The 27,819-nt window shown below is 36.5% G+C and overlaps 1 protein-coding gene across 1 annotated transcript; it reads right to left on the reverse strand.

The window, feature by feature from the left end:
- Nucleotides 1–1,517: 1,517 nt before the first annotated feature.
- Nucleotides 1,518–27,735, reverse strand: PEX13 (peroxisomal biogenesis factor 13). The gene is made up of 4 exons (XM_032873853.1): nucleotides 27,573–27,735; nucleotides 7,317–8,011; nucleotides 6,406–6,531; nucleotides 1,518–4,177 (listed from the first exon to the last, which is right to left on the reverse strand). Exons 1-4 carry the CDS (start codon nucleotides 27,662–27,664, stop codon nucleotides 3,879–3,881), a joined length of 1,212 nt encoding a protein of 403 aa, XP_032729744.1. The 5' UTR covers nucleotides 27,665–27,735; the 3' UTR covers nucleotides 1,518–3,878.
- Nucleotides 27,736–27,819: the final 84 nt, after the last annotated feature.

A 27,819-nucleotide genomic window follows, 5' to 3' on the forward strand; every position in this document is an offset into this window, starting at 1 on the left:
CCCTCATTAGTAATCAGACAATGCAGAAGGGACAAAACACAGTTTCACACATACCAGATTAACAAAAATCAGAAAATGTCACGTGCTCCTGAAGGTGTAGACAAAATGAAATCCTCGTGTCTTGCTGGTTCAAGTATAAAGTGGTACAACCTTTCCTGAGAAAAATTCAGCCTTACCTGAAATTAAATATGTACATATCCTAAACCCAAGCCATTCCACTCTAGGACATATATCCCATAGAAACTACAGGGAAGGTACATAGGAAGACACGTACAAGTCTGTAGAAGGTGGAACAGCTGGGAACAGCTTAAGAATCTGTGACTAGAGGAAAAGATTATATGTGAATGCAGGAGAACATGCACCAGTCAGGAGCACATTATATAAGGTAACATGAATAGTCTTAAAACCTAATATTTTATGAAAGTTAGGAGCAAAATGAGATTTATACCAAAGTATCATTTATATAGAAAACATAAACATATATAGTTTTTCCAAGAAAATATATCCAAAATTTGGAAAATGGCTTAGAAGGATAAACATTTAGTAGGGAATAAAGAGTATGGATTTGCAGGCAGGAGAGGAATAAAAACTAGTAAGGTGAAATACAACAGAACAAAAGTGTAGCCTTTTCATACCAAGGATATGGGTGTCATAAATAAAGAGTATGACCAATGATTGACTCAATTCTGAACACCTGAGATCCTTACAAACCAAAACACTTACTTTACACGAGCAGAAACACTTAATAATGTTTAAACATTATTTCTTTAAATGTGAAGAACTATTCATGGGGCATATGGTTAAATATTCCACAGGATTCATGCATTTGCTGAGTTATGAACTGAAGAAACAGTTCATTCTCCCAAATAAGATAAACCAAATAAAAAACTGATACGAAAGAACATTTCAAGGCAATGCTAAAAAAACAAAACTTCTTGTGTTGAATAAATATTCCAATGTGTTTTTCTGCATTAGGCCATTCTCGTATTCAGCAAAATAATTTTAAATTACATCTTGGGCAAAGTTATAAATACAAGTGAACTCTGATTCTTAATTAAGTATATGCAATTCTAAAATTCGAGATAGATCTAAATTCTTCCTGACTTTTTCAGGATGTAAGGAGTTTCAATATATATAGAAAAATTTACAAAACATATATACTTGCTATAATGTCGTGCTTTTGATTTTGCTTTACATTTTTTAAGAGCACTCTCTCAGGAGGCAGATGTAGCAGCTATCCCCAATGTTGTCAATGAGGAAACAAAAAATAATTGTGAGTTAAGTCTTACAGTAATTTCATAGTGATATTCAGACTAATATCTAGATTTCCCAAAACCTAGATTTGTGGCCTTGTTTTAACTTATAACCCTCTAGGTAATTGTTATGTAAATGTAAATCTGACATTTTTCTTTAAATCACAAGGAAATAGAACAAACTGGTTTGCAGTAGTTAATATACACAATATGAAGAAAAATACACTTTTCAATTTCAATCCTGCAAAAAGAGTTAAGTTGATCTCCAAAAAAGTGTCAACCAAGTTTAATATACTTTTATTTGTACAGTAAAAGTAACTTCACAACCTATTAAAAATGAAATTTTAACTGAAGAACAATTTCTGTTCCTTTTCCATTAAAGAAAGCATAAGATAAAGGACAGCTGTGTTCAAGTAAATGTATAATTATGACATAATGACAGAATGAATCAAGTATCCAAATAAATGTTAAAACATAAAAATTTATAATCCTGTTACTGTTTCCTTTCTAAACTGATAAAATACGATCAGAAAAAAAATGTACATGAAACCTTTCTTATTGTAACTTATGATTTATTGTTCTATTTAATTGAAAATGTTTTGGTTTCAGTTAGTAATTTCTGTAAAGTAGTACTTAAATGAGTTCCTAAAAACAGTATTAGAGCTGTGAACATTACATGTAATCTCATCCAAAAAATTATCCTAAAACTGTCATGATAAAAAAAGGCTAAAAAATTTCTCTGCTTTTCTCCTTTTCCAGAATTCTAATAGAAAAGGAATTTTCAGACACAAATAGTTATCAGATAATGATACTGCAATTTAGTGTACTTAGCTGAAAACCAAACAAAGAAAAGTGAAATTGTTTTTGTCTTTCATTCTGTGCTATACTCTTCTCCTTACACACTTTTAATAGTAGTCAAAATTCTATCCTAGAGATTCACCTTTTCTAACCTAAATAGTGCTGACTCAACATTTCACCCTCACTTCATTTCTAGCAATCAATTTAGATGTCTCAACATCAAATTAAATAATCTGTTTTATTGAAAATTGTTTCAAAGGCAAAATTTCCATAAATTACTCTAACAACAACAAAAAAAGAAGAATCTGTAACTGTAGAACACAAATGTAAAATAAGATACAAGAAACTATCTCAATTTGAAGACTAAATAATATCTGGGTGTTAAAAAATAGGCCTAAGATAAAGAAATTTTACTATTAAATAATTTTTTTCTGCATGGGATCAATATTTATATTTTAAATTATATGTTACTTCTACTGTCCTTTCAAAATAAAGGTAATCAAAAAGCCTTCAGTAAAATTCTATGCTGAGTATGTATTTGGTTCTTATATGTTTTTGTGTGAACTGTTCTAGAATTATTTATTTGATGAACATAAAGTCTATAAAAAGATGAAAATAATCAAAATCTTTATCAAATAATTCCACATTTTGAACCGTATCTGTAAATGTATTCTTGTATACCTGTATTCCTAATATTATTTTGTAGTATGATCACAGCCAAGTATACGGATTTTCCAATTTTGTGGGAAAATACTCAGTATACTGAAATTTAACTGCATTTAAAGTCATTATTAAACACAAAACAAGTCATATAATATTATTATATGCTAAATGGCAATTCACCATTTTATTTATAGTCTCAGTAGTAAAAACTAAACCTAAAAGAAATATGTATCCAATGTGACACATTTTCAAGGTTTAAAGAACAGCCTGACTATGGAATTTAAAAAGTAATTACACTATGGAAAAGCAGAAAATCCATGAAAAGATTTAAATCATTACTGCTAGAACTGATTATATTGTTATATGCAAACTCAGAGGATTTGAGTCTTGGCTGGAGAAAAAGAAAGTAAATCTTTCATATATTCTGATTTACCCAGGATGAAAACTAGTCATATTGTAAAGGGATAAAAAGTTCTATGATCCTCAGAAGAAACTGAAATAATCTGTAAGAAAGATAAACTTCAGCCCCTTTACTAGCAGGAAAAACTAGAAGGGCTAAATATCACTGTAAAACCATCTCCTTCAGAATACTTCAAGTGACCTTTTCAAGATAAATTTTAAAAAATACAATAAAAGGTAAGAGTACCAATTGTTGGTAGGTAAAAACATATTACTGTCTAAAGCAAACCCAAGACTGGATATAACACAGATCAGAAAATTTTATTATTCAGTTTAAAGTTGTAAAAAAAAAAAAAGTAGACTTTTGCCTGTTTTCATATTTATATATCACTCAATTTCTGAGGATTCCAAATCAATTAAGTTCTAACTTTAAAAAGCATTTAAGACCCCTACTATAGCAAACACTGTATTCTATAGTTCATCAATCTTACTTTCAATAAAACATAGGATTTTAAATAAGATGAAAATGATAGCAGTCTCCATAATCTTAAAATCTATGTGAAACAAATATCCTCATGGTCCAATAACTTCTAAAATGTAACCAGGTCATCAGACCAACACACTAGTGTACAACTTTAATAATTTCTAGCAGCAAAACACCTGGAATAGCCATTAACAAATGTGTTCATTGGATTATAGATTAATTTCTTTGTAAGAAGTAATTTTTAAAAAGTATAGTTCAACTGCAGGCAAACATGAAAGATATCAAAGATCTTGTTTATCTCCACCTTTCCCAGTGGAATCAAGTGCAACTGGAACCTTATTAGTTTCAACAAAAACAGATTCAAAGGCAGCTTCCTGTTCATCCAAAGAATCAGCAGCCGTGGCTCCTTTAGTTAGTGTTATGTTGTTAAAAGGTTGTTGCTGCTTGGAAATTTTGCTGGATTCCACTGCTTTTCTACCTCTTCTTTTACCAAGAATTTTGACATAATTAGCAGGTATAAGTCCTGTTGTTTGACCATCAAGACTAGCCAGAAGCCAACCACGTACTTTGGGTTGCTGTTCTGATGGAAGAAAAGACAGCCTTGTAATTATAATACACTTTGGAGTCCAAAAAATATTGATAACAAAATATTAAGTAAAATCTGTGTTACACTTACATACTAAAATATATAAACAAACAATATATATATTCCAAATCAAATGATGAGTATAGGCTTACCAGTTCTAGGATCCTTTCTTATAATTTACACTTTTTATTTTATACTTACCAAATATATTTTCAACCTCGAAGAATATGAAGTTTCTATCAGTTGGTCCATTCATAGAGTAAGGAGATTCAGTTCTCCCAAAAGCTAAAACTAACATCAGTGTTTTCCATATTTTAAATTGAAATTTAGGAATTGAATTTCTCATTCCTTCTCAAAAGAAGTTAAGAGCAAGTATAGAAAATATGTACCTTTATACATCACAAATTTCTTTATATACTATATAAAATTCATTCTATTTGATTGTGATGAAAAATTCTTTCTTTCTTTTTTTTTTTTTTTTAAGTAGGCTCCATGTTGGCATGCAGTCCCTGTGGGGCTTGAACTCATGACTCTGAAATCAAGACCTGAGCTGATATCAAGAGTTGGATGCTTAACCAAGCCAGTCAAGCGCCCTCGTGATGAACAATTCAAGAAAGTGAATACTGCTGATTTTAATCCAAGATGGGCAAAGATAAAGACCTCAGTTATCTCTAGCCACATAACAAAAAAGGTAAGGCAATACTCTAAGCTTAAAGAAGAAAAGGTTTTTTAGTGTATTCAATTTTGTATTTTGGTACTTTCAAGATAGCCTGTATCTTTAAAAAGCTGTTTAACTTTCAGTTTTAGTTCAACACTGTAAGGTACAATATGACATTTTTATGTTTAATACTTTACAATAGAGGGAAAAAAATAAAACATCTAAAATCAACCATGCCTGTTACTGATTTTGTTCTAAATGCTCAAACGTACTTTATGTGAGCAATGGAGAAAAGCAAAGAAGCAAAGCCACACTCTTAAGCAACATCATTAGTGGACGAATAATTTGAGATATAAAATTTTCTTTAAATAGTATAATGTAATTGAAAGAAACCACACTTGAACTTTTTTATATTTTATTTAGATTAGTTAAAACTAATTATTTGAAAGTGCTATTTTCACTAGAAGAAAAACATGAATATAATACTTAGAAGCCTAGATTTTGTATCTGAAGGATGTGGCAGAGATTTAGCAAATTTGACTGATATTTTTCAATTATTTATATAATAATCAAATAATGTGAACGTTGACAATATTTTTTCCCTATATAAAGAATGACTAAAACTAATTAAAGGCTCAAGTTTCCATTCCTAGATCACATAGTTAGGCACAAGTATAGGTTCTGAAGTGGGACAAACCTAGGTTCATAGTCGAGCTCCATCACATCTCAGCTTTGTGATCCTAGACAATTTAGTCATTCTGAGTTTTCTCGTAAGTAAAATAGGAACAGTATAATAAGAGTACCCAGATCATATCATTATTATAAGGGTTAAATGCAAGATGTAAATTATAGTGCCTTGTACTATAAAGGACAACTGTTATTGTCACTAGTATCTTTACCAACAAAATGTTACTTTTCCTAGCAAACCTCAATCCCCACAAACACACAAAAATCTTTTCCTTTCCCCCCCCAAATCCATTAAAAATTCTGATCATCATTACTGGGGAAAGCTAAAGGGAAAAGGTCATTTTGTCTGGAGTCATTAAAAACTATTAGTGACCTGGTCTAAAAATAAACCTGAGATGTATATAAATTTTTTGCTGAGGTTCTTTAATACTTCATGAGAGTAATTCCTAAAATATTCATGTTGGAGTTTCTGAAGTAAACACTATTCAAATAAAAAAGAAAGCAATACCAGTCTGAAGGGGATACTTGCAGGACACTGGATAATTTCTTTGGGTTGTTAGATTTATTACATACAGTGCTTACTTCATGTCTTTGTGTGGGGATTAACAGAATCTGAATTCAAGTTTTGAGTTTAGAAGAGATTATATGAACAAAATCTCTCCTCATCTCAGTGAAATATTATTGGAACAAACCTGTTGGGCATTCCCCACCCCCACACCCCCAGGTTTGGAAGTTCTAAACTGACACAAAAGAGAAATCCTAGCAACTACTTCTGAGTTAACTAACAATGACCAAGATTCTTTGTTGCAGTTTTTAATACTCTATTTACAAATTAAAAAAATTCATGGATAATTCCAATTTATTCATGTTTTATTACCTTTGAGAGCTAAGTTTAGCATATCACCAGCACGGAAGGAAATCTCTTCTTCAGATACAGCAGCAAAATCGTATTCTGCTCTAGCAACTACATGGTCATCCTCACCACTTGCCCAGTTTGTATTGTCTACAAACCAAATTAAGAATTAAGATTAAGGGTTAGGGTTTACAGTTCACTATGGTTTATAAACTGCATAAATTTATTTGCCAAGAGAAAAGTACCCCCTAAAGTAAATTCTATAATTAACACCATATAAAATCCAACAATATGTTCACTAGGATATCTATTATGAACTTTCTCTTTTTCTTCAAGCCAAAATTACAATTACCTGTGTATTGTCTTAGCCATTTCCCTGCCAATAAGTATTAGAAAGATAAGGGAGAAAAAACAAAAACAAAAACAAAAAACAATAAAAGAAAGATAAGGGAATTATGTCCTCTGTATCTTTGCATCCTCTACAGCATTAAGTTCAGTACCTTGTAAACAGTAGTCAGGCAATGTGTACCGTTATATTAAGCAAACAATAAATAAATCAATAAGCCTGTTTTTGCTATATGTTCGTTTTCTAGTTTTCAAGTTCTTAACTGAAAATATAACTGGATCAAAATATTAAATACAAATGAATATGAAGAATGCTAACTTAGGGGCGCCTGGGTGGCTCAGTGGGTTAAAGCCTCTGCCTTCGGCTCAGGTCATGATCCCAGGGTCCTGGGATCGAGCCCCACATCGGGCTCTCTGCTCAGCGGGGAGCCTGCTTCCTCCCTTCTCTCTCTCTGCCTGCCTCTCTGCCTGTGATCTGTCAAATAAATAAATAAAAATCTTTAAAAAAAAAAAAGAATGCTAACTTAACAAATTCATTCTTGAAATCTGAGACTGTTAAAAGGTTTTTGAGCCCATTCTCCTACTCTTACCTGTTATTTCATCATTATGAGTAGACAGCAGTTTCCAGATGAGGTAAGGACCACCAAGGATAACAGCAAAGAACAAGAATATTGGCCAAGATTTTGCTGAGTTAGCTGCTCTGTCCTCAGCACCAAGGCAAGCCACAGTTCCTTCACTTTCTGCCCATAGGTCCTCATTCTCAGAGCCTCTTCTTAAACCTATCATCCACTGCAATCGTCTGTAAAGATACCTTATAGTCCTAACTAATGCAAAAGCTGAAAAAACCTTTGTGAAATGTATTTTTAATCGGGAAAAGTGATTTGCTACATCCAATACAGCCCTGAAACTGTTATAGACAGCTGAAAAGGTAGCATCCATCATCATACTGACGGAGGCAAATGCATGCACAATACTTTCAATGGACTGAAATGCACCTCTGCTGCTTTCTTCAGCTTGCTGAACAAATCTACTAGGTGGCAGATCATCTACACGAAGGCGGTTATAGCCCAACCCATTATATCCATAACTATAAGGGCTATAGCTTCCATAAAATGAATTTCCATAGGCACCATATCCTGAAGAAAATGAACTGTAAGCAGGTCTGAAAGTATTCACATTGCTGCTTCCTGTCTGCTGTGATGGCCTTGGAAGAATAGGTGGGGGCACTCTGGTAAGCGTAGGTTGTCCAGGTCTTGTCAATAAAGTAGGACCCAAATCAGCAGATCTAAAACCAGATAAAGATTCAAAATAGCAACTTAAGCACATAATAAATTCAATTCAAAGTAACTATTAAATACTTCTTACAGATCTAGTGTTAACAACAGATCTACTGAAGATGTGTAAGAGTAAGAAACAGTCGCTAATATCCACATGCTTAGAATCTCAGTCTTAAAATGAAGAAGTAAAACAGCTGACTAAACTTTGCTATTTTCTTGTTTACTTATGCCGGCATTATTAGAAGTATTCTTAATCTATTTTCTCAGAGTTGGGTACAACCATGTATCTGTCTACCCTTGCACCTAAATGTCATTATTTTAATTACTATAGTTTTATAATAGGTCTTAGTATCTAATAAAGCAAGTCCTCCTACAATGTTCTTCAACTTCAAGAATGTTTTGGCTATTTGACCCTTTAAGTTACTACACACATTTTAGTACCAGAGCTTGAAGTTCCACACCTTCTCCCCCCACAAAACCCTAGTGAGACTGTATGGGATTACACTGATTCTGTAGGTTAATTTGAGATAAACCACATCAAGTGAGTTTCAACTCACATTTATTAGGTCTCTGAAATCTTTTTCTCAATAATGGTTTTTTTTTTTTTTAAAGATTTTTATTTATTTATTTATTTACTTATTTGACAGACAGAGATTATAAGCAGGCAGAGAGGCAGGCAGAGAGAGAGAGAGAGGAGGAAGCAGGCTCTCCGCTGAGCAGAGAGCCCGATGTGGGGCTCGATCCCAGGACCCTGGGATCATGACCTGAGCCGAAGGCAGAGGCTTTAACCCACTGAGCCACCCAGGTGCCCCTCAATAATGGTTTTTAAAGATAACTTTATTGAGTCTCCATAATGTTTTATATAGTTTCCATGTGGCAGGTTTTCTCTAAATTTATTCATACATACTTGATATTTTGATGCTACTGTAAATGGTGTCTTCTAAATTTCATTTTGATACTATTACATAGAAATAATGCATTAAAAAAATATAGTCCTTGTATCCAGGAATCTTGTTTTTTTATTCTATTGGATTTTCAAAAATCTTAAGGATTTCCAGTCATTTTGTATGTGAATAACGGTAGGTTTATTTCTTCTTTTTTCAATTCTTACAGCTCTGATTAAGCTATTATACCTCAGACATGTTATACAATCTTGAATAGAAGTGATAACAGTCTCTTTCCTGATCTCAAAGGGAAAGTTCTCAACCTGTCACCATTGATTATTATGTTTGCGGCAGGGCTGCTGTAAATTTAGTAGTTCCTTTTCCATTTCAATTTGCTAAGAGTTTTTAGCATGAATGAACACCCAATTTTATCAAGTGATTTCTCAGCATCTATCAAGATTATGATATTAATTATGAATTCAATTTCTTGAATGCTACTTAAAATAAGGTCTGTGGACCAGTGCTAATTTATAAGTCACATGTTCTCATCTATAATGAGTAAAGTACAACAAATGAGACTGTTTAACTTACCTGACTTTGCTATATTTTTACTGTATTTTATATAAAAGTATTGGTGGGGCACCTGGGTGGCTCAGTCTTTGAGCATCTGCCTTCAGCTCAGGTCATGATCCCAGGGTCCTGGGATTGAGCCCCGTATGGGGCTCCCCGCTGAGCAGGAAGCCTACCTCTCCCTCTTCCACTCCCCCTGCTTGTGCTCCCTCTCTCGCTAGGTCTCTGTCAAATAAATAAAATCTTAAAAAAAAAGAAAAAGTATTGGTTATCAGCATAAATATTTTGAGAAGAACTACTATCAGACTATCTTCTCTATTTGTAAATTATACCTTGCCTCATCCCCTAAATTTCTTCCCTTCCTTTCTGTATTTTCTGTACATTGTCTCTTTGTGCAAAAATATGTTGGATATTTTCTTCTTATCCTTCAGGTCACTGCTATTCAAGGGCCATTCCACCACAAAATAAATATCTTGTACCATAATGTAAATCAATGAATTCTTAATGCCAATTAAACTAAACAGTATGCTCAGTGTCAATTTTGCTTTCTTTACATCCTGGCCTAAGTTTCATTATTTTGTGGACGGCTATTACACAGTTTGAAAARCAACAGCTGGTCCATACTCTCACAGGACATACTTAGAACACTGTTCTAAGTCACTAATTCTCTCTGCAGCAATGTCTAATCTGTGGTTAAACCCAATGAGTTCTTAATTTTGGCTACTGTATTTTTTATTCTAGATATTCCTTTTCCTTTTAATAGTTTCCAAATATCTGCCAAAATTCCTTATGTTTCCTTCTATTGATCACCTTCAACATATTAAAAACAATATTAAAGTCTCTTTGGTAACTCTATTTTCTGGAGCCCCTATGAATCTGTTCTTTATGTGTTGTTATACTTAATTTCCATTTCTGTTATCTAATGTCTTTCTGGGTCCTGTTATTTGGTTTTGCTTATGTATCAGATAATACACAAAGAACTGTAGCAATAATTTGAGCCCCTGGATGTAGCTCTCTTCCTCCAGATATATTTCATTCTGGATACTGGTTTCTTAATTATCCTCTAGTTTACTTCGGGCAGGCTGTTAAGGCTATTATCAATTCATGATATCCTTAATCTAATTTTGGGAATGAAGACGATTTGAAGCTGGGCTTATATTCCTGTTAAGGGCCTGTTTGCTTCTTTTATACCCTCATACCTAGATGTATCTTTTCAGGGTCATAACTCAAGGTGTGGGTAATTTATCAGCACTTCTAGACCACTAAACTCTAACCATGCTCCAAGAGTCTGTCAAAAGTACTCTTCAACTAGTTTCTCATCATCCAAACTGCTGCTTTGGAATCAGCAGCAGCTTCTATGTGAATCCACTCTCACCTTTGTGGACTTCCATCTTTCTCTAGATCTGGGCTCCATAAATCTTTATCTTCTTATTTGTTCTATAATGCATTCAAGCAGATGTTTTTAAGCAAATGTTTTTATATTCTGCTTAGCTTTTCCATTTGTCCTCAACAGGGTTTTTCCCCCTCTTAAATTAATGCTTCTGCCATCATCAGAAGCCCTTCCCATAATTCTCTGTCCATCATTATACAGTATCTTACATTCCTATACATGTCTGCCTCTTCTACCAATGAGCTCCTCACAGGTACAAGAGTTATTCTTGTTTCACCATCACCAACTACAGTGCTTAGCATATAACAGGTACTGACACAAACACTATGCTGAAGTCTCTCTTTAGTGAATATTTAAAACACATATATCACCTAGAGTATTAATACAGATTTTTTCTTTATACAGCCTTCTATTATTTTATAAATTTCAATGAATATGATAGGTTAAAAATTATAATTAAATGTAAATATGTAATAAGAAAAAAAAGAAAGTTTTCCTCTCACTCTTCTCTGATTTGAATGCTGCCTATTTCTGGCATACACAAGTATAATCAGAATCCACATACAGTCTGGCTTTCTGTTACAACCAGCAAAATAAGAACAACTAAGCAGGCCTATGACTTTGAATAACAAAAGATGTTTATTCAGTGCTAAATGTGCCAAAAGTCTCCCAACCCAACTTTGTATTTTGAAAAATTTCAAACACAAAAAGAGTTGAAAGTACAATGGATACCAATATTCCTTCTCTCTAGATTCAACAATCGCTGTTGTTTTGCCATATTTGTTTTCTTTCTCTCACTCTCTAGTCTTTTAAAAGTTCTTGAACCAGGGGCTCTTGCGTGGCTCAGTCAGTTAAGCGTCTGCCTTCAGCTTAGGTCTTGATCCCCGGGTCCTGGGATCGAACCGTGTCGTAGGGCTCCCTGCTCAGTGGGGAGCCTGTTTCTCCTTCTCCCTTGCCACACAATCATGCTCATGAACATGTATGCTCTCTCTCAAATAAATAAAATCTTAAAAAAAAAATTCTTGAACCACTGAAAGTAACTTGTAGACTTGATACCTTTTTTTTTTTTTTAAGATTTTATTTATTTGTCAGAGAGAGAGAGAGTGAGAGCACAAGCAGGGAGAGCAGCAAACAGAGGGGAGTAGCAGGCTCCCCGCTGAGCAGGGAGCCCCACAAGGGACTTGATTGCAGGACCCTGGGATCATGAGCTGGGCCTAAGGCAGATGCTTAACTGACTATGCCATCCAGGTGTCCCTAAACTTGATATATTACTACTAAATACCTCAGCATGTATTTTCTAAGAGCAAAGATATTTCATACAAAACAATACCATTTACCCATTTCTAAAAATTAACAATTTCATCATTATCCAATTGATATTCAACAGATAACAATTACTTTCAAATGTCTTTAAACATTTGAACAGACAACAGATAACAAATACCATCAAATGTCTTTAAACAGCTTTAATGAGATAAAATTCATATACCATGAACTCAGCTATTTAAAGTATAAAGAGCTATTTGAAGTATAAAATTCAATGAGCTTTTTGTAAATTCACAGAGATGTACAACCATCAACCTATGTAATTCCAGAACACTTTCATCATCTCACAAAGAAATCCCATATCCATTAGCAATCACTACCTATTTCCTGCTTTAGTCCTAATACTAGGTAAAAACTGATCTAATTTCTGTGTCTATGGATTTGTCTATTCTAGATATCTCATGTATCGTCAATTCTTCTTATTTTTAATAGTCATTCTGTAAAGTTGCTGTGAACATTGAATTAGCAAATATGGAATCATTGTTCCTGGGGGAAACAATGTACTTCAGCATTATGGTTAGGGGCCATTTTAAAACAGCAAAATTACCAAAATATGAAAAATGTGGCCTCCATCAAATTGTGAAAAGGACACCTGTTTATAGCATAAAGCGGAAACAAAACCCCCAAGTCTCAGGAAGCCTGGGTGGCTCAGTCAGTTAAGCATCTGCCTTTGGCTCAGGTTACAATCCCAGGGTCCTGGGATTGAGCCCCACTCAGTTAAGCATCTGCCTTTGGCTCAGGTCACAATCCCAGGGTCCTGGGATTGAGTCCCACATCCGGCTCCTTGTTCAGTGGGGTGGCTCCTTCTCTTCCTTCTACCTGCTGTCCTCCCACTTGTACACTTTCTCTCTCTCTCTCTCTGACAAATAAATATATAAAAAAAGAAGTGACAGGGTTGCTTTGTTCAACCTCAGCTGAGAGATGACTCAGATCTCTTGCCACTCTATGCATGTCTGTGAGTGATCATGAAAGTGCCCTAAGTATTAATTTTGGGGTTACAATAAATTTTAGTGAGTAAGAAAATCTGCAAATACATCATCTGCAAATAATGAGAATTTATTGTAAATCAATCATACCAATATGTAGTATTTCGTGATTGGCTACTTTCACCTTATATAATGTTTTGAAGGTTCATCCATTTTGTAGCATTTATCAGTACTTCACTCCTTTTTATTGCTGAATTATGTTTATCAATCCATCAGTTGATAGACATTTGCATTGTGTCCACTTTTTGGCTATTATGACTGTTATTATGAACGTTTATATACAAATTTTTATGTGGACATATGTTTTTGTTATCTCTTGGGTATATATACCTAGGTATGGAATTGCTGGATTATACAGTAACTATGCTTAACCTTCTGTGGAATCGCCAGATTGTTTTCCAAAGCAACTGGGCCATTTTATATTCCTACCAGCAGTGTATGAGTGTTCCAATTTCTCCACATCTTTGCCAGCACTTGTTATTTTTTTTTTTTTTAAAGATTTTATTTTTTCATTTGACAGACAGAGATCACAAGTAGGCAGAGAGGCAGGCAGAGAGAGAGTGGAGGAAGCAGGCTCCCTGCTGAGCAGAGAGCCCGATGTGGGGCTCGATCCCAGGACCCTGAGATCATGACCTGAGCTGAAGGCAGAGGCTTTAACCCACTGAGCCACCCAGGCGCCCCCCAGCACTTGTTATTATTAATCTTTTTCACTTTAGCCATCCTAGTGGGTATAAAGTAGTATCTCACTGTGGTTTTGATTTTCATTTCCCTGACGGTTAATGATGTTGAGTATCTTTTCATGGGCTTATTGGCCACTTTTAGCTCTTCTCTGGAGCAATGTCTATTCAGAGATATTGCCCATTTGAAAAATCAGGTTATTTGCTTTTTTATCATTGAGTTGTAAGAGTCAAATGTCTTTTAGGTTATTGTGGTTTTCTTTGAACAAAAATTCAATTAAGGTTCACACATTGTATTTGGTTGTTTCCTCACCTCCTCTAAATTAGAATCATCCTGCTTCTTTTAAATGTCCTTGACTTTCTGAAGAGTAGAGCCCATTTTATTCATTTTTAAAAATTATTTATTTGACAGAGAGAGAGAATGTGCACATACAAGCAGGAGGAGCACCATGCAGTGGGAAGGAGAGAAGTAGGGTTCCCGCTGAGCAGGGAGCCCAAAGCAGGGTTTGAGCCCAGAACTCTGGGATCATGACCTGAGCTGAAGGCAGATGCTTAACTGACTGAGCCATCCAGGCACCCTGAGTCAGTTTTGTTTTAGGATATCTTACATTTCTTGATCTGTGTTTCCCCAAAATGTTGTTTGTTTTTTTTTGGGAGGGGAGTTCATGTGCGGAGAGAAGCAGAGGGAAAGAATCTCAAGCAGACTCCCCGCCCAACACAGAGCTCAACCTCACCACCCTGAGATTCTGACTTGAGCCGAAATCAAGAGCTGGATGCTTAACTGACTAAGCCATGCAGGAGACCCCAAAATGTTGTTTAAATATATCTCTATCCTCTACATTTCCAGTTAAATGAAACATTGCATCTAAAGGGTTAATTAGAATCAGGTTAACATTTTTGGCAAGAATAATTCATAGGTTTTGTTTATTTCATATTGTATCACATCACAAAAAGTGGAACCAAACTTCAAAAAGAGTTTAAAGAAAAGATTAAGAAATAATGTAAGAAATAGTGACTAAGAAATGGTGTAGTATTTTCTAGTTTTCATAAAGCAGCTCTGCTCTAAAGTAGGAGCAATAACAGATAAAACAAAAATAATAAACAGGCATATCTAGATTTATGAAATAGAAATTAAACAGAAATATAAAGATGACTATAGGGGTGAAACTATGGGCCTACTCAATTCTGGGTCTGAAATCAGGCAGTGACAGCCAGGACATAGGTTTCTAGGAAATAACAAGAACTAACAGTGCTCCACTCAAACAGAACTAGTTTGGGGCGCCTGGGTGGCTCAGTCAGTTAAGCATCTGCCTTCGGCTTAGGTCATGATCCCAGGATCCTGTGACTGAGCCCTTGTTATTGGGCTTCTTGCTCAGCAGGAAACCTGCTTCTCCCTCTCCGTCTGCTTGTGCTCTCTCTCTGTCAAATAAATATAAACCTTAAAAAGAAAAAAAAAAAAGAAACCTTACTGGTTCTCTTAAAAACAAACAAACAAACAAACAAACAAAACACCAAACCAAACCAAACAAAAACAAACAAATGGAACTAGTTCATTCCTTGAAGCTGTGGGTTGGAATGCAATAGCTTGGCTTCTAAAAAGCAATTATAAATTTGCTAACAATAGTTTAAGATTTTTAGAAAGTTGCAGAACTATGAAGGGTAAGACTCTCATTAATGTCTCAAGTGTAGGAAATGAAACAAGTTAACAACTGACTCAGTAACTTGATCTTTGATATCCTTAATCTAAGCTACCATTTTTATACTTGTTCTTACATGGGAGGGTGGAGAGGCCACAGGAAACCTATTAGACAGAAAGAGGTAAACATAGAAGAAGGGAAGGGAAACAACTCAAAAACTCAAAAAGGAAACAGAACCTATTCAAAACAAACATATCAAGAAGACACACAAAGAAGAAATAAAAACACTAAGAAACCAAACTAACAAAAATCAACAATTAGAATAAAAATTCAGCTTCTTGGGAAGATGGCTGAGTAGGGGAATCTAGTTTCATTTAGTCCACGGAATTTAGCTAGATAGCTATCAAACTCAACCAGACATCTAAGAAAATAATTGCTGCAATTCTATAAATAGAAGAGTGACGACTTTTTGCAAGGCAGGAGGCAAGGAGAAGTGAATTTGAGGTGATATATTAGAATATAAAGTGTGGGGGAAGGACGCTCCCTTAAGCTGGCTACGGGAAAGTGATAAGGATCAAAGTGTAAAATTGGAACTTTTAGAAATAGGCTCTGGTAGGGGATATCCCTGCCTTAAAAGGTGTTCAGGTGGCAAAGGAGGCAGAATCCTGGATGGGACAGTGTGGTCTCAGGATCCCTGGGGTCACAGAAAGAATAGGGGTGCCTGAGTGCAGCAGAGTTCCCAAGTGTTGTGAAACAATATTAGAATAATTGGGGTCCCAGAGGAAGAGAAAAGAGAGCAAGAGACAAACAGAGAGTCCAGAAGGTATATTTGAGCAAATTATAGCTGAGAACTTCCCCAGTCTGGGGAAGGAAACAGGCACTTGAGTACAGGAGGCAAAGAGAACCTCCATCAAAAATCAATAAAAATAGGTCAACACCTTGACATATAATAGTGAAGTTTGCAAATTTCAAAGACAAAGAGAAAATCCTGAAAGCAGATTGGGACAAAAGGTCATCAACATATAGAGGCAGAAAGATAAGGCTGGCAGCAGACCCATCCACAGAGACCTGGCAGGCCAGAAAGGACTGGCATGATATATTCAGGGTGCTAAATGAGAAAAATATGCAGCCAAGAATGCTTAATCCAGCAAAGCTATCATTCAGAACAGAAAGAGAGGTAAAGAGCTTACAGCACAAACAGAAACTAAAAGAATCTGTGATCACTAAACCAGCCTGCAAGGAATATTGAAAAGGGATCCTTTAAGTGAAGAGAGAGCCCAAAAGTAACACAGACAATATACAGAAACAGTGACTTTACAGGTAATACAATGGCACAAAATTCATATCTTCCAATAGTTACTCTGAATGTAAATGGGCTAAATGCCCCAATCAAAAGACACAGGGTATCAGATTGAACAAAAAAACAAGATCCATAGATATGTTGTCCACTAGAGACTCATTTCACACCTGAAGACACTTACAGATTGAAAGTGAAGTGGGGCAGGAGGATCGGCTGGGTGGATCAGTTGGTTAAGAGGCTGCCTTTGCCTCTGGTCGTGATCTCAGGGTCCTGAGATTAAGCCCCATGTCAAGCTCCCTGCTCATTGGGGAGTGTGCTTGTTATGCTACCTCTGCTGCTCCCCAGCTTGTGCTCTCCCACTCACATAAGCTCCCAAATAAATAAATAAAATCTTTAAAAAAAAAAAAAAAAGAAAAGAAGTGAGGGGGCAGAGAACCATTTATCATAATGGACACCAAAAGAAAGTTGGGGTAGCCATCCTTATATCAGACAAAATAGATTTTAAACCAAAGACTGTAATAAGAGATGAAGAAAGCCACTATGTCATAATTAAAGGGTCTATCCAACAAGAAGATCTAGCAATTGTAAATATTTATGTCCCTAACATGGGAGCAGCCTGTTATCCAATTAACAAAATTAAAGAAACACATTGATAATAATACAACAATAGCAGAGGACTTTAACACCCATTCACAACAATGGACAGATCTCCTAAACAGAAGATTAACAAGGAAACAAGGGCTTTGAATGATAAAATGGGGCAGATGGACTTCAAAGATACATTCAGAGCATTCCATTCTAAAGCAACAGCATACACATTCTTCTCGAGGGCATATGGAACATTCTCCAGAATAGATCACATACTGGGTCACAAATCAGGTCTCAACTGGTACCAAAAGACAGGAATTATTACCTGCATATTTTCATACCACAATGCTTTTTAAAACTTGAATTGAGTTACAAGAGGGAATTTGGAAGGAAAACAAATGCATGGAGGTTAAAGACCATCTTTGCAGCGGGCACCTGAGTGGCTCAGTGGGTTAAAGCCTCTGCCTTTGGCTCAGGTCATGATCCCAGGGTCCTGGGATAGAGCCCCGCATTGGGCTCTCTGCTCAGCAGGGAGCCTGCTTCCTCCTCTGGGGCGCCTGGGTGGCTCAGTGTGTTAAGCCTCTGCCTTCAGCTCAGGTCATGATCCCGGGGTCCTGGGATCGAGCCCCGCATCTGGCTCTCTGCTCAGCAGGGAGCCTGCTTCCCTTCCTCTCTCTCTGCCTGCCTGTCTGCCTACTTGTAATCTCTCTCTGTCAAATAAATAAATAAAAATTTAAAAAAAAAGACCATCTTTTTAAAGAACGAATGGGTCACCCAGGAAATTATAAGAATTTTAAAAATTCATGGAAACAAATAAAAATGAAAACACAACTGTTTAAAACCTTTGGGATGCAGCAAAGGCAGTTCTATGAGGGAAATATATAGCAATATAAGCCTTTCTCAAGAAACAGAAAGGTTTCAAATAAACAACTTAACCCTACACCTAAAGGAGCTGGAGAAAGAACACAAAAAAAGCCTGAACCAAGCAGGAGAAGAGAATAAAGATTAGAGCAGAAATCAATGATACAGAAATAAAAACAAAACAAAACAGAACAAAAATCAGGGGAACGGATGAAGGAAACTAAGAACTGGCTCTTTGAAAGACTAAGGTTGATAAACCCCTGATTTATCAAAAAGAAAAGAGAAAGGACCCAAATTAATAAAGTCATGAATTGAAGGAGAGATCACAACCAACACTGAAGAAATACAAACACTTATAAGAATATATTATGAGCAACTATATGCCAACAAAAGAGGCAATCTGGAAGAAATGGATACATTCCTAGAAACATATAAACTACCAAAACTAAAACAAGCAATAGAAAACCTGAACAGATCCATACCCAGCAAGGAAATTGAAGCAGTAATCAAAAGTCTCCCAACGAACAAGAGTTCAGGGCCAGACAGCTTCCCAAGGGAATTCCACCAAATATTTAAAGAAGAATTAATACCTATTTTTCTGAAGCTGTTTCAAAAAATAGAAATGGAAGGAAAACTTCCAAACTTGTTCTATGAGGCCAGCATTATCTTGATCCCAAAACCTGACAAAGATTCCACCAAAAAGGAGAATTACAGAACAATATCCCTAAGGAACATGGATGCAAAAATTCTCACCAAGATACTAGCCAGTTGCATTCAACAGTACATTAAAAGGATTTTCACCACGACCAAGTGGGATTTATTTCTGGGCTGCAGGGGTGGTTCAACATCTGCAAATCAGTGTGATATGCCATGTTAATAAAAGAAAGGACAAGAACCATCTGATCCTCTCAATAAACAAAGAAAAGACATGTGACAAAATATAGCATCCTTTCTTGAATAAAACTCTTCACAGTGTAGGGATAGAGGGAAAAATACTCCAATGTCATAAAAGTCATATATGAAAACCCCACAGCAAATATAATTTTCAACGGGGAAAATCTAAGAGCTTTTTCCCCTAAGCTCAGGAACACAACAAGGATGTCCAATCTCGCCACTGTTGTTCAACATAGTACTAGAAGTCCTAGCCTCAGCAGTCAGACAACAAAAAGAAATAAAAGATGTCCGAATAGGCAAATAAGTCAAACTCTCACTCTCTGCACAAGACATGATACTCTATGTGGAAAGACCAAAAGACTCCACCCCAAAATTGCTAGAACTCATACAGGAATTCAGCAAAGTGGCAGGATATAAAACGAGTGCACAGAAATCAGTTGTATTTCTATATACTAACAATGAGACAGAAGAAAGAGAAGTTAAGGAATTGATCCCATTTATAATTGCACCAAAACCCAGAAGATACTGAGGAATAAACCTAGCCAAAGAGGTAAAGGATTTGTACTCTGAAAACTACAGAACACTCATGGAAGAAATTGAGGAAGACACAAAGAAACAGAAAAACATTCCATGCTCACGGGTTGGAAGAACAAATATTGTTAAAAGGTCTATGCTTCCCAGAGCAATCTACACATTCAATGCAATCGCTATCAAAATACCATCAACATTTTTCACAGAGCTGGAACAAATAATCCTAAAATTTGTATGGAACCAGAAAAGACCTCAAATAGCCAGAGGAATATTGAAAAGAAAACCAAAGGTGGAGGCATAACAATTTCAGATTTCAAATTCTGTTACAAAGCTGTAATCAACAAGAAAGTATGGTACTGGCCCAAAAACAGACACACAGATCAGTGGAATAGAAAACAGAACTCAGAAATGGACTCTCAACTCTATGGTCAACTAATCTTTGACAAAGCAGGAAAGAATATCCAATGGAAAAAAGACAGTCTCTTCAACAAATAGTGTTCAGAAAATTGACAGCCACATGCAGAAGAATGAAACTGGACCATTTTCTTACACTATACACAAAAATAAACTCAAAATGATTGAAAGACCTAAATGTGAGATAGGAATTCATCAAAATCTTAGACAAGAACACAGGTAGCAACCTTTGTAACCTTGGTTGCAGTAATTTCTGGCTAGACAGACCTCCAGAGGCAAGGGAAACAAAGCCAAAAAGGAGCTATTGGGACTTCATTAAGATAAAAACCTTTGGCACAGCAAAGGACACAGTCAGCAAAACCAAAAGACATCCTACAGAATGTGAGAAGGTACTTGCAAATATTTTATCAGACAAAGGGTCAGTATGCAGAATCTATAAAGAACTCACCAAATGCAACACCCAAAGACCAAATAATCCAATCAAGAAATGGGCATAAGACTTGAACGGACATTTCTCCAAAGACAAACAGATAGCTAGCAGAAGCATTGAAAAAAATATTTAACATCACTCAGCATCAGGGAAACACAAATCAAAACCACAATGAGATACCACCCCACAATTAACAAGTCAGGACACAGCACACGTTGGTGAGGATGCAGAGAAAGGAAAACCCTCTTACACTGTTGGTGGGAATGCAAGTGGTACAGACACTCTGGAAAATAATAGGGAGGTTCCTCAAAAAGTTGAAAATAGGGGCGCCTGGGTGGCTCAGTGGTTAAAGCCTCTGCCTTCGGCTCGGGTCATGATCTCAGGGTCCTGGGATCGATCCCTGCATCGGGCTCTCTGCTCAGCAGGGAGCCTGCTTCCTCCTCTCTCTCTGCCTGCCTCTCTGCCTACTTGTGATCTCTGTCTGTCAAATAAATAAATAATAAAATCTTTTAAAAAGTTGGAAATAAAACTATCCTACGGCTCAGTAATTACACTACTAAGTGTTTACCCCAAGGATACAAATGCAGTGATCTGAAGGGGCACCTGCACCCCAATGTTAATAGCAGCAATATCCACAATAGCCAAACTATGGAAAGAGTCCAGATGTCTATGAATGGATAAAGAAGAGGTAGTAAACACACATGCACACACACACACACACACACCCCCAATGAAATATTACTCAAATATCAAAAAATGAAATCTTGCCATCTGTGATGACATGGATGGAACTAGAGGATATTATGCTAGAGAAAATTAATCAGAGAAAGCCCATTACCATATGATTTCACTCATATGTGGAATTTAAGAAACGAAGCAGAAAAGCATAGAGGAAGGGAGGGAAAAATAAAACAAGAAGAAATCAGAGAGGGAGACAAACCATAAGAGACTCTTAACCATAGGAAACAAACTGAGGATTGCTGGAGGGGAGGGAGCTAGGAGATGGGGTAACTGGGTGATGGACATTAAGGAGGAGGGCATGTGATGTAACGAGCACTGGGTGTAATGTAAGACTGATGAGTCACTGAATCCTACCTATGAAACTAATAAAACACTATATGTTAATTAACTGAATATCAATTTAAAAAAAGAATGAGAATTCATTCAAGGAAAAACAAATTTTATATAACAGCCAAACATTAAAATAGTCAAAGAGTTCAATGAAGCAATAACATCTATGAAATAAAAATTGAAATGAAATAAAAACATGTAAATATGAAAAAATCCATTACAAATCTTAGACACGATGCTCATAGTTACAGGAATTGTCTTGCAACTACAAGGGAAGAAGAAAATTAGTTGTTGTACATAAAGGAACACAGTGGAAAATACAGAACTTGGGGAATTCCACTTCAAGTAATGGCATTCTAGGTAATCAGACTAATCCTCCCACTAAAAAAACTAGAAAGGCTAAAAAAATATAACATTACCTGTTTAAAACATGCAAGAACAAGGCATTGAGGAATTAAGAAGTTAATATCCAGGAGAAAGAAAACTCAGAGTCCATTTTGAAAAGTTTCTCAAGGCACAAGCATCAATCTGGAAGAGATGGTTGACAGGGCAAGAAGCCGTGCAGAGCTTTCAATAGACTCACTGTGCTCAGGAGACAAAAACTAGGGTTCAGAACCTGTAAAGATGAGGGCCATGTAAAAACCCACACTTCAGACTGGGACCTTAAAGGGTCATATACTAGGAATAAGGGAAAATGGTATATAAGAAATAAGCTAGCCCTAGCAGGAACTAAAACCACAGCTTCAAACTGGATCAATTCTTGAAGGTATTAAAATGATCTTACACTGCTAGTGGGGAAAGGTGCCTGTCAAAGGTAAAACTCTCGAGACAGCCAGCATCCTAGGCCTCAAATTGCTTTAAATTATTTACATACAATGTCCAACTCTCACTGAAAAATAATTTGGCCTATGTGAACACTAAACTATATGTAAAAAAACATACAGGAAATATAGGAAACATATAGGAAATAGGAAAACACCAGATAATACAAAGAGATCCATACAGGTCCAGATAATGGAGTTACTAGGCAGAGACTTTAAAAAAAACTATGACTAAGATATTAAAGAAAAAAAAAAGACAAGATTGAGATTTTTTTTTAGCAGAGAATAGAAACTATAAAGCAGGACCAAATGGGTATTATAAAACTAAAAAATTAAGATTACTTAAACTATGAATTTAATGATTGGTTCAGTACCAGATTAAACACTCTGAAAGAAAAACATCAGTGAACCAGAAGAGAGCTCAGAAGAAAATACCCGGAATGAAGCATGAGTATCAAAAGAATACACATAGAAAGGAGTTTAAGTTATGGTTTGTACAGTGAAATAGCTTATAGGGAGTTGGAGGTCAAAGGGGTAAAAAGATGACGGGCAGAAGCAGTATTTGAAGAGATAATGGCTGAGACTTTCTAAAATTAATGAGTGATATCAAGTCAGATATAAGTATCTCTGTGACTCCCATCCCAAATAACACAATGAAACTGTTCACACTGAGGCCCCAACAAAGTATAATTGCTGAAAATGAAAAACAAAGAGAAAAATCTTTAAAGCTGCCAAAGGAAAAAAGAGATTCCTTTCAAAGAAGCAAGAATAAGACATAAATGGCCTAAACTCTCAGAAAGCTTAAAGAAAACAACAAGGAAGCCAGGAAAAATGTAGGTCCCCTAAAGACAATGTTGAATTAGCAGACTCTAGACTCTCCAGACTTCCCATTAACTAAACAAGAAAGTGGAGTAAGTCATACATTGTTACTTTAGCAGAAACTATTCCTGATACAATGTTTAATAGGACTCAGGGAAGAAGAGATAGGAAATAATAGGGCTTAAAAGATATAAGTAGTGAAAATTTTCCTACACTAAAGAAAGATTGAATTCTTAGAGTAAATATTATAGGTACTGAGCATGAACAATGTAGGTACTAAGCAGGAGGAAAAAATATACATGTCTGTATATTCACACCTGAATAGGGCATAATAAAGTTGCAGGGAACCAAGGTATCAGGTAAAATCTTAAAGCCTACTAAGGAAAAAACAGTTTACCTATAAAGGAATAAAAATTAGACTCTATAGAAAATTTCTGTAGCTATACAACCTGGATATAAAGCCAAAAAAGTATAGTACAAAGAAAGAAAATTACAGGCTAATTTCATCTAGAAATATATATGCAAAGATCTTAAAATATTAGAACAGAATTCAACACTGTATTTTACAAAATAATCACAATTAAGTAGTAAATTTCATCCAGAAATTTACTCATGATTCAACACTAGAAAGTTAACTGATGAAATAAACATTTTCAAATTTAAAAAATACATATGATTATCTCAATAAATGCATAAAAGCCATTTATAAAATTTAATACTCCATAATAAAAATATGAGCAAGTAAGGAGACAGAGGTTCAAAAGGAAACCTATTAAGAACAAAAAAGCCAACATTATACTTAACAGTGAGATTTCAGAAGCAATCCGATGAAAGGCAGGAGCAATACAAGGATGCTGGTTATCTATGCTGGCTTATTTGTAAATGATAGGACTGTCAGCATGGAACACAAGAGAATTTCAACTAAACCACTGGAACAAATTAAGTCTGACTTATGCTGGATATAAAAGATGGGAAAGTACTTCATGGACATATTTGTAAAACATTATTTAGGGCAAAAAAGCTCCAAATTCTCATGAAGTTCTAATAAAAATCCCAGTAAGTCTTTTTTATAAAGGGTAAATGTAACAAAGGCAATTCTGAAGAATAGCAATGTGTGGAGGCTACTGACATAGCAGGTATCAGAACTTACTAAAAAGACGGTGTGGGGGTGGCTGGGTAACTCAGTTAAGAGTCTGACTCAATTTCAGTTCAAATCATGATCTCAGGGTTGTTAGCAGGGGGCCCTCAGCATGGAGCCTGCTTGAGATTCTCTCCTCCCCCCTCTGCCCCTCCTTCTGCTTGTTCTAAAATAAATAAAATGATCTTAAAAAAAAAAAAAAAGACAGAGTGGTGCTAGCATATTAATAGAAAACCCAACAGAACAGATGGGAAAGTCCCCCAAACAGAACCACACATTTAGGAAATAAATAGGATAATAGGATGCAGATAGCATTATAAACTAGTACAGAATAGATAAATTAATCGTACTGGGATAGTTATCCCATGGTGGGGGGGACTATAATCTCTATTTTGCACTTATTTTGTACAAGAGAGTCAGTTCCAGGTAGATTTAAGATATTAATGTGAAATGAAGAACATTTTTTTTAAAAAAGATTTTATTTATTTATTTGACAGAGATCACAAGTAGGCAGAGAGGCAGGCAAAGAGAGAGGAAGGGAAGCAGGCTCCCTGAGGAACAGAGAGCCCAATGCAGGGCTCAATCCCAGGACCCCGGGATCATGACCTGAGCCAAAGGCAGAGGCTTTAACTACTGAGCCACCCAGGCGCTCCAGAAGGGGTTTCTTAACCAAGACATAAAAAACACAAAGTATGAAAATTTTCGCTATAAATTAGAAGTATCTGTACAACAAAAGTGAACATGAATGTAAATAAAGTAGAAAAGCCACAGACTGAAAGAAATTGAAAACATACAAAGAAAAATATAATTAGTATGAACAAAGGACTCTTAACAAGTTGATAAGCAAACCTAAAGCCAATAAGGAAGTGGGCAAAAAATATCAACAGAAAAATTTCAAATGGCTAATTTAACATTCAAAAAGATGCTCAATCTTATTACTAACCAGAAGTGCGAATTAAAGATTAAATATCATTTCACATCCATTAGATTGGCAAATATAGAACTAAAAAATAACATCATCAGTGTTAGAAAGAATGCAGAGAAACTGAAACAGCTAGTGAAAATGTAAATACTGGTATATAACCACTTTGGGGAGCAATGTGGCAGTAGTTAGTACTTGAAGTTAAGTGTACCTCCCACCAAGTAATTCCACTTCCATTAACACGTTATTAGAAAATCCCTTGGAAATGTGGACAAGGAGAAAGGCACAAGAACGGTCACTGCAGGGGTGCCTGGGTGGCTTAGGTCATGATCTTGGGGTCCTGGGATCAGGCCCCACATTAGGCTCCCTGCTCTGCGGGGAGTCTGCTTCTCCCTCTCCCTCCCTTCCTCCACCCTGCTGATGCATGCTCAGGCTCTCTCTCAAATAAATAATCTTAAAAAAAAAAAAAAAAGAATGGTCACTGCAGCAGTTTTTAATACATAATTAATACTTTAATAATTACAACAGAATAGTTTGTTTTTATATAATAGAATATCCTACGGCAATTAGAATGAACTATAGCTGTATGTACGAACAAGATAAATCTCAAATCAATAGTATGTAATGGAAAAACATTTTGCAAAATGATACATACTTTGAACTTATTTAAACTCTAAAAACACACTAAACACTGTATATACATATATATAAAACACACAAACTTAAGGACCAAGGTATAAAGTATAAAAACATAATTGGGTACACTAAGCAGCAAACAGGGACAGTAGTTACAGCAGGAAAGAATAGTGGGAGGCTTAACTGTTTCCAAAAAATATTTTATTTGGGGCACCTGGGTGGCTCAGTGGGTTAAAGCCTCTGCCTTCAGCTCAGGTCATGATCCAAGGGTCCTGGGATCGAGCCCCGCATCGAGCCCCGCATCGAGCTCTCTCCTCAGCAGGGAGCCTGCTTCCCTTCCTCTCTCTCTGTTTGCCTCTCTGCCGACTTGTGATCTCTGTCTGTCAAATAAATAAATAAATCTTTAAAAATTTTTTTATTTATTTGACAAAGAGCAGAGCGAGAAAGCAAGAGCAGGGTGAGGGGCAAAGGGAGAAGCAGACTCCCTGCTGAGCAGGGAGCCCAATGCAGGGCTCCATCCCTGAACTCTGGGATCATGACCTGGGCCCAAGGTAAACCCTTAACTGACTGAGCTACCCAGGTGCCTCTGGAAAAATTTTCTTAAAGCTAAGTGTGAATACACAAGTATTCACTCTTACACTCTACCAGTCTACGTGTTTAAAATTCACAATGAAAAAAAGTGGGAACATGGTTAATTTTACATAAACAGAACTTTAACAAGATGCCAAAGTATAAAACCTGTCTTCCAAAGAATTGTCCAAAAATTAAAAAAAAAAAATCAAATCTCGCATAAAAAAGGTAGCAGGAAGTGTCGCCCAGGTTCAAGCATCTTGATACTTAAATAAGGATTACAAGATTTTAGAACATTGCAGAAATACTTTCCAGTATATTGGGGATTTTCTAAACCTATTATGGTAGGCGATCTGCCATTCGAATCTCATCTAAATTTCGATGTCCAGATCCACCCAACACGAAGCACACAAGCATGTGAAACTCTATTCCTTCATTCTCTTTTAGCCTTTTCCCCATTAAACACCCATTAAAAACAAAAAACACGCAGGCCTTAGAAAAGTGACACACTATTTTGCACACAAAGTCCATCCATAGGCCTTGGAGTTACAACTCCCGCTTTAAAGTTGCTTCTCCAATCCAAAACATTGCTGAGTTATGCTGAAGAACAACGCAAAGTGTATAGGCTTGGGTTCCAGTTGCGTAAAAGCGACCTTTTGGGCTTTCACCAACTTCTCGAGAGGCTGTCGAAAGCTCTGGGGAGACTTTGCTCCCTGTCCAGCCGGTGCTGGGCAAATGCCAGGTATTCTCATCAGCGAAAAGACCAAAAGTCTAACGCTTTTAAGAGGGTCAAGCGGTTCTGTCACGGTGTTCCGCTAACAGAAAGGAGCAGGAAGCCGCCCCCTTTTTCCCAAGCTCGGGGACCCAGTGAGGCTCCCAGGGGCTCCATGGAGACTATCTGCATCGAGAACCGTCGAGTCAGAAACAGCTGTCTGACATCGAAATTCCCCACACTGGCGTCCCGTCCCTACCTTGAACCCCTCAACGTTGAGGGCTGGTTGAGAGGGGGAGGGGACACCGCAGCACAACAACGGCCTCAACCGTCTCCTGCCAAGTCCCCTCTTCGGCCCACCAAACCCGTGGCCAGAAAAATCCCACACTCACTGGAAAGTGGGCCCAGGTCCTGGTCCTGGCCCGGCCCCAGGAATTCGGCGGGTCTCCCAGGGTTTCGGGGGAGGAGGTGGCTGGGAAGCCATCTCCTCCACCTCCGTTCGGCTCCCGGTTCGCGCTGGGACTCTCCAGGTCCGGATACACTAGACCCTCGCGCGCCAGGCACAATGGGCAGAACACCGAGTCCTCCACCCCGCCCTCCCCAGCATTTAGGACGTCGTTTGTGGTTCTTTGCCAGGGA

The sequence above is a fragment of the Lontra canadensis genome, unplaced genomic scaffold (genome assembly GCF_010015895.1).
Source record: "Lontra canadensis isolate GAN:19392208 unplaced genomic scaffold, GSC_riverotter_1.0 scaffold50, whole genome shotgun sequence".
NCBI classification, from domain to species: Eukaryota; Metazoa; Chordata; class Mammalia; order Carnivora; family Mustelidae; genus Lontra; species Lontra canadensis.

Bases quoted from the DNA above. Each gene is read 5' to 3' on its own strand.
- PEX13 (XM_032873853.1), bottom strand. From the start codon at position 27,664: ATGGCTTCCCAGCCACCTCCTCCCCCGAAACCCTGGGAGACCCGCCGA. The intron at 8,012-27,572 runs GTGAGTGTGGGA...ATCTGGTTTTAG, and splicing joins GGACCTGGGCCCACTTTCCA to ATCTGCTGATTTGGGTCCTA. The intron at 6,532-7,316 runs GTAAGAGTAGGA...TTTGGTTTGTAG, and splicing joins TCATAATGATGAAATAACAG to ACAATACAAACTGGGCAAGT.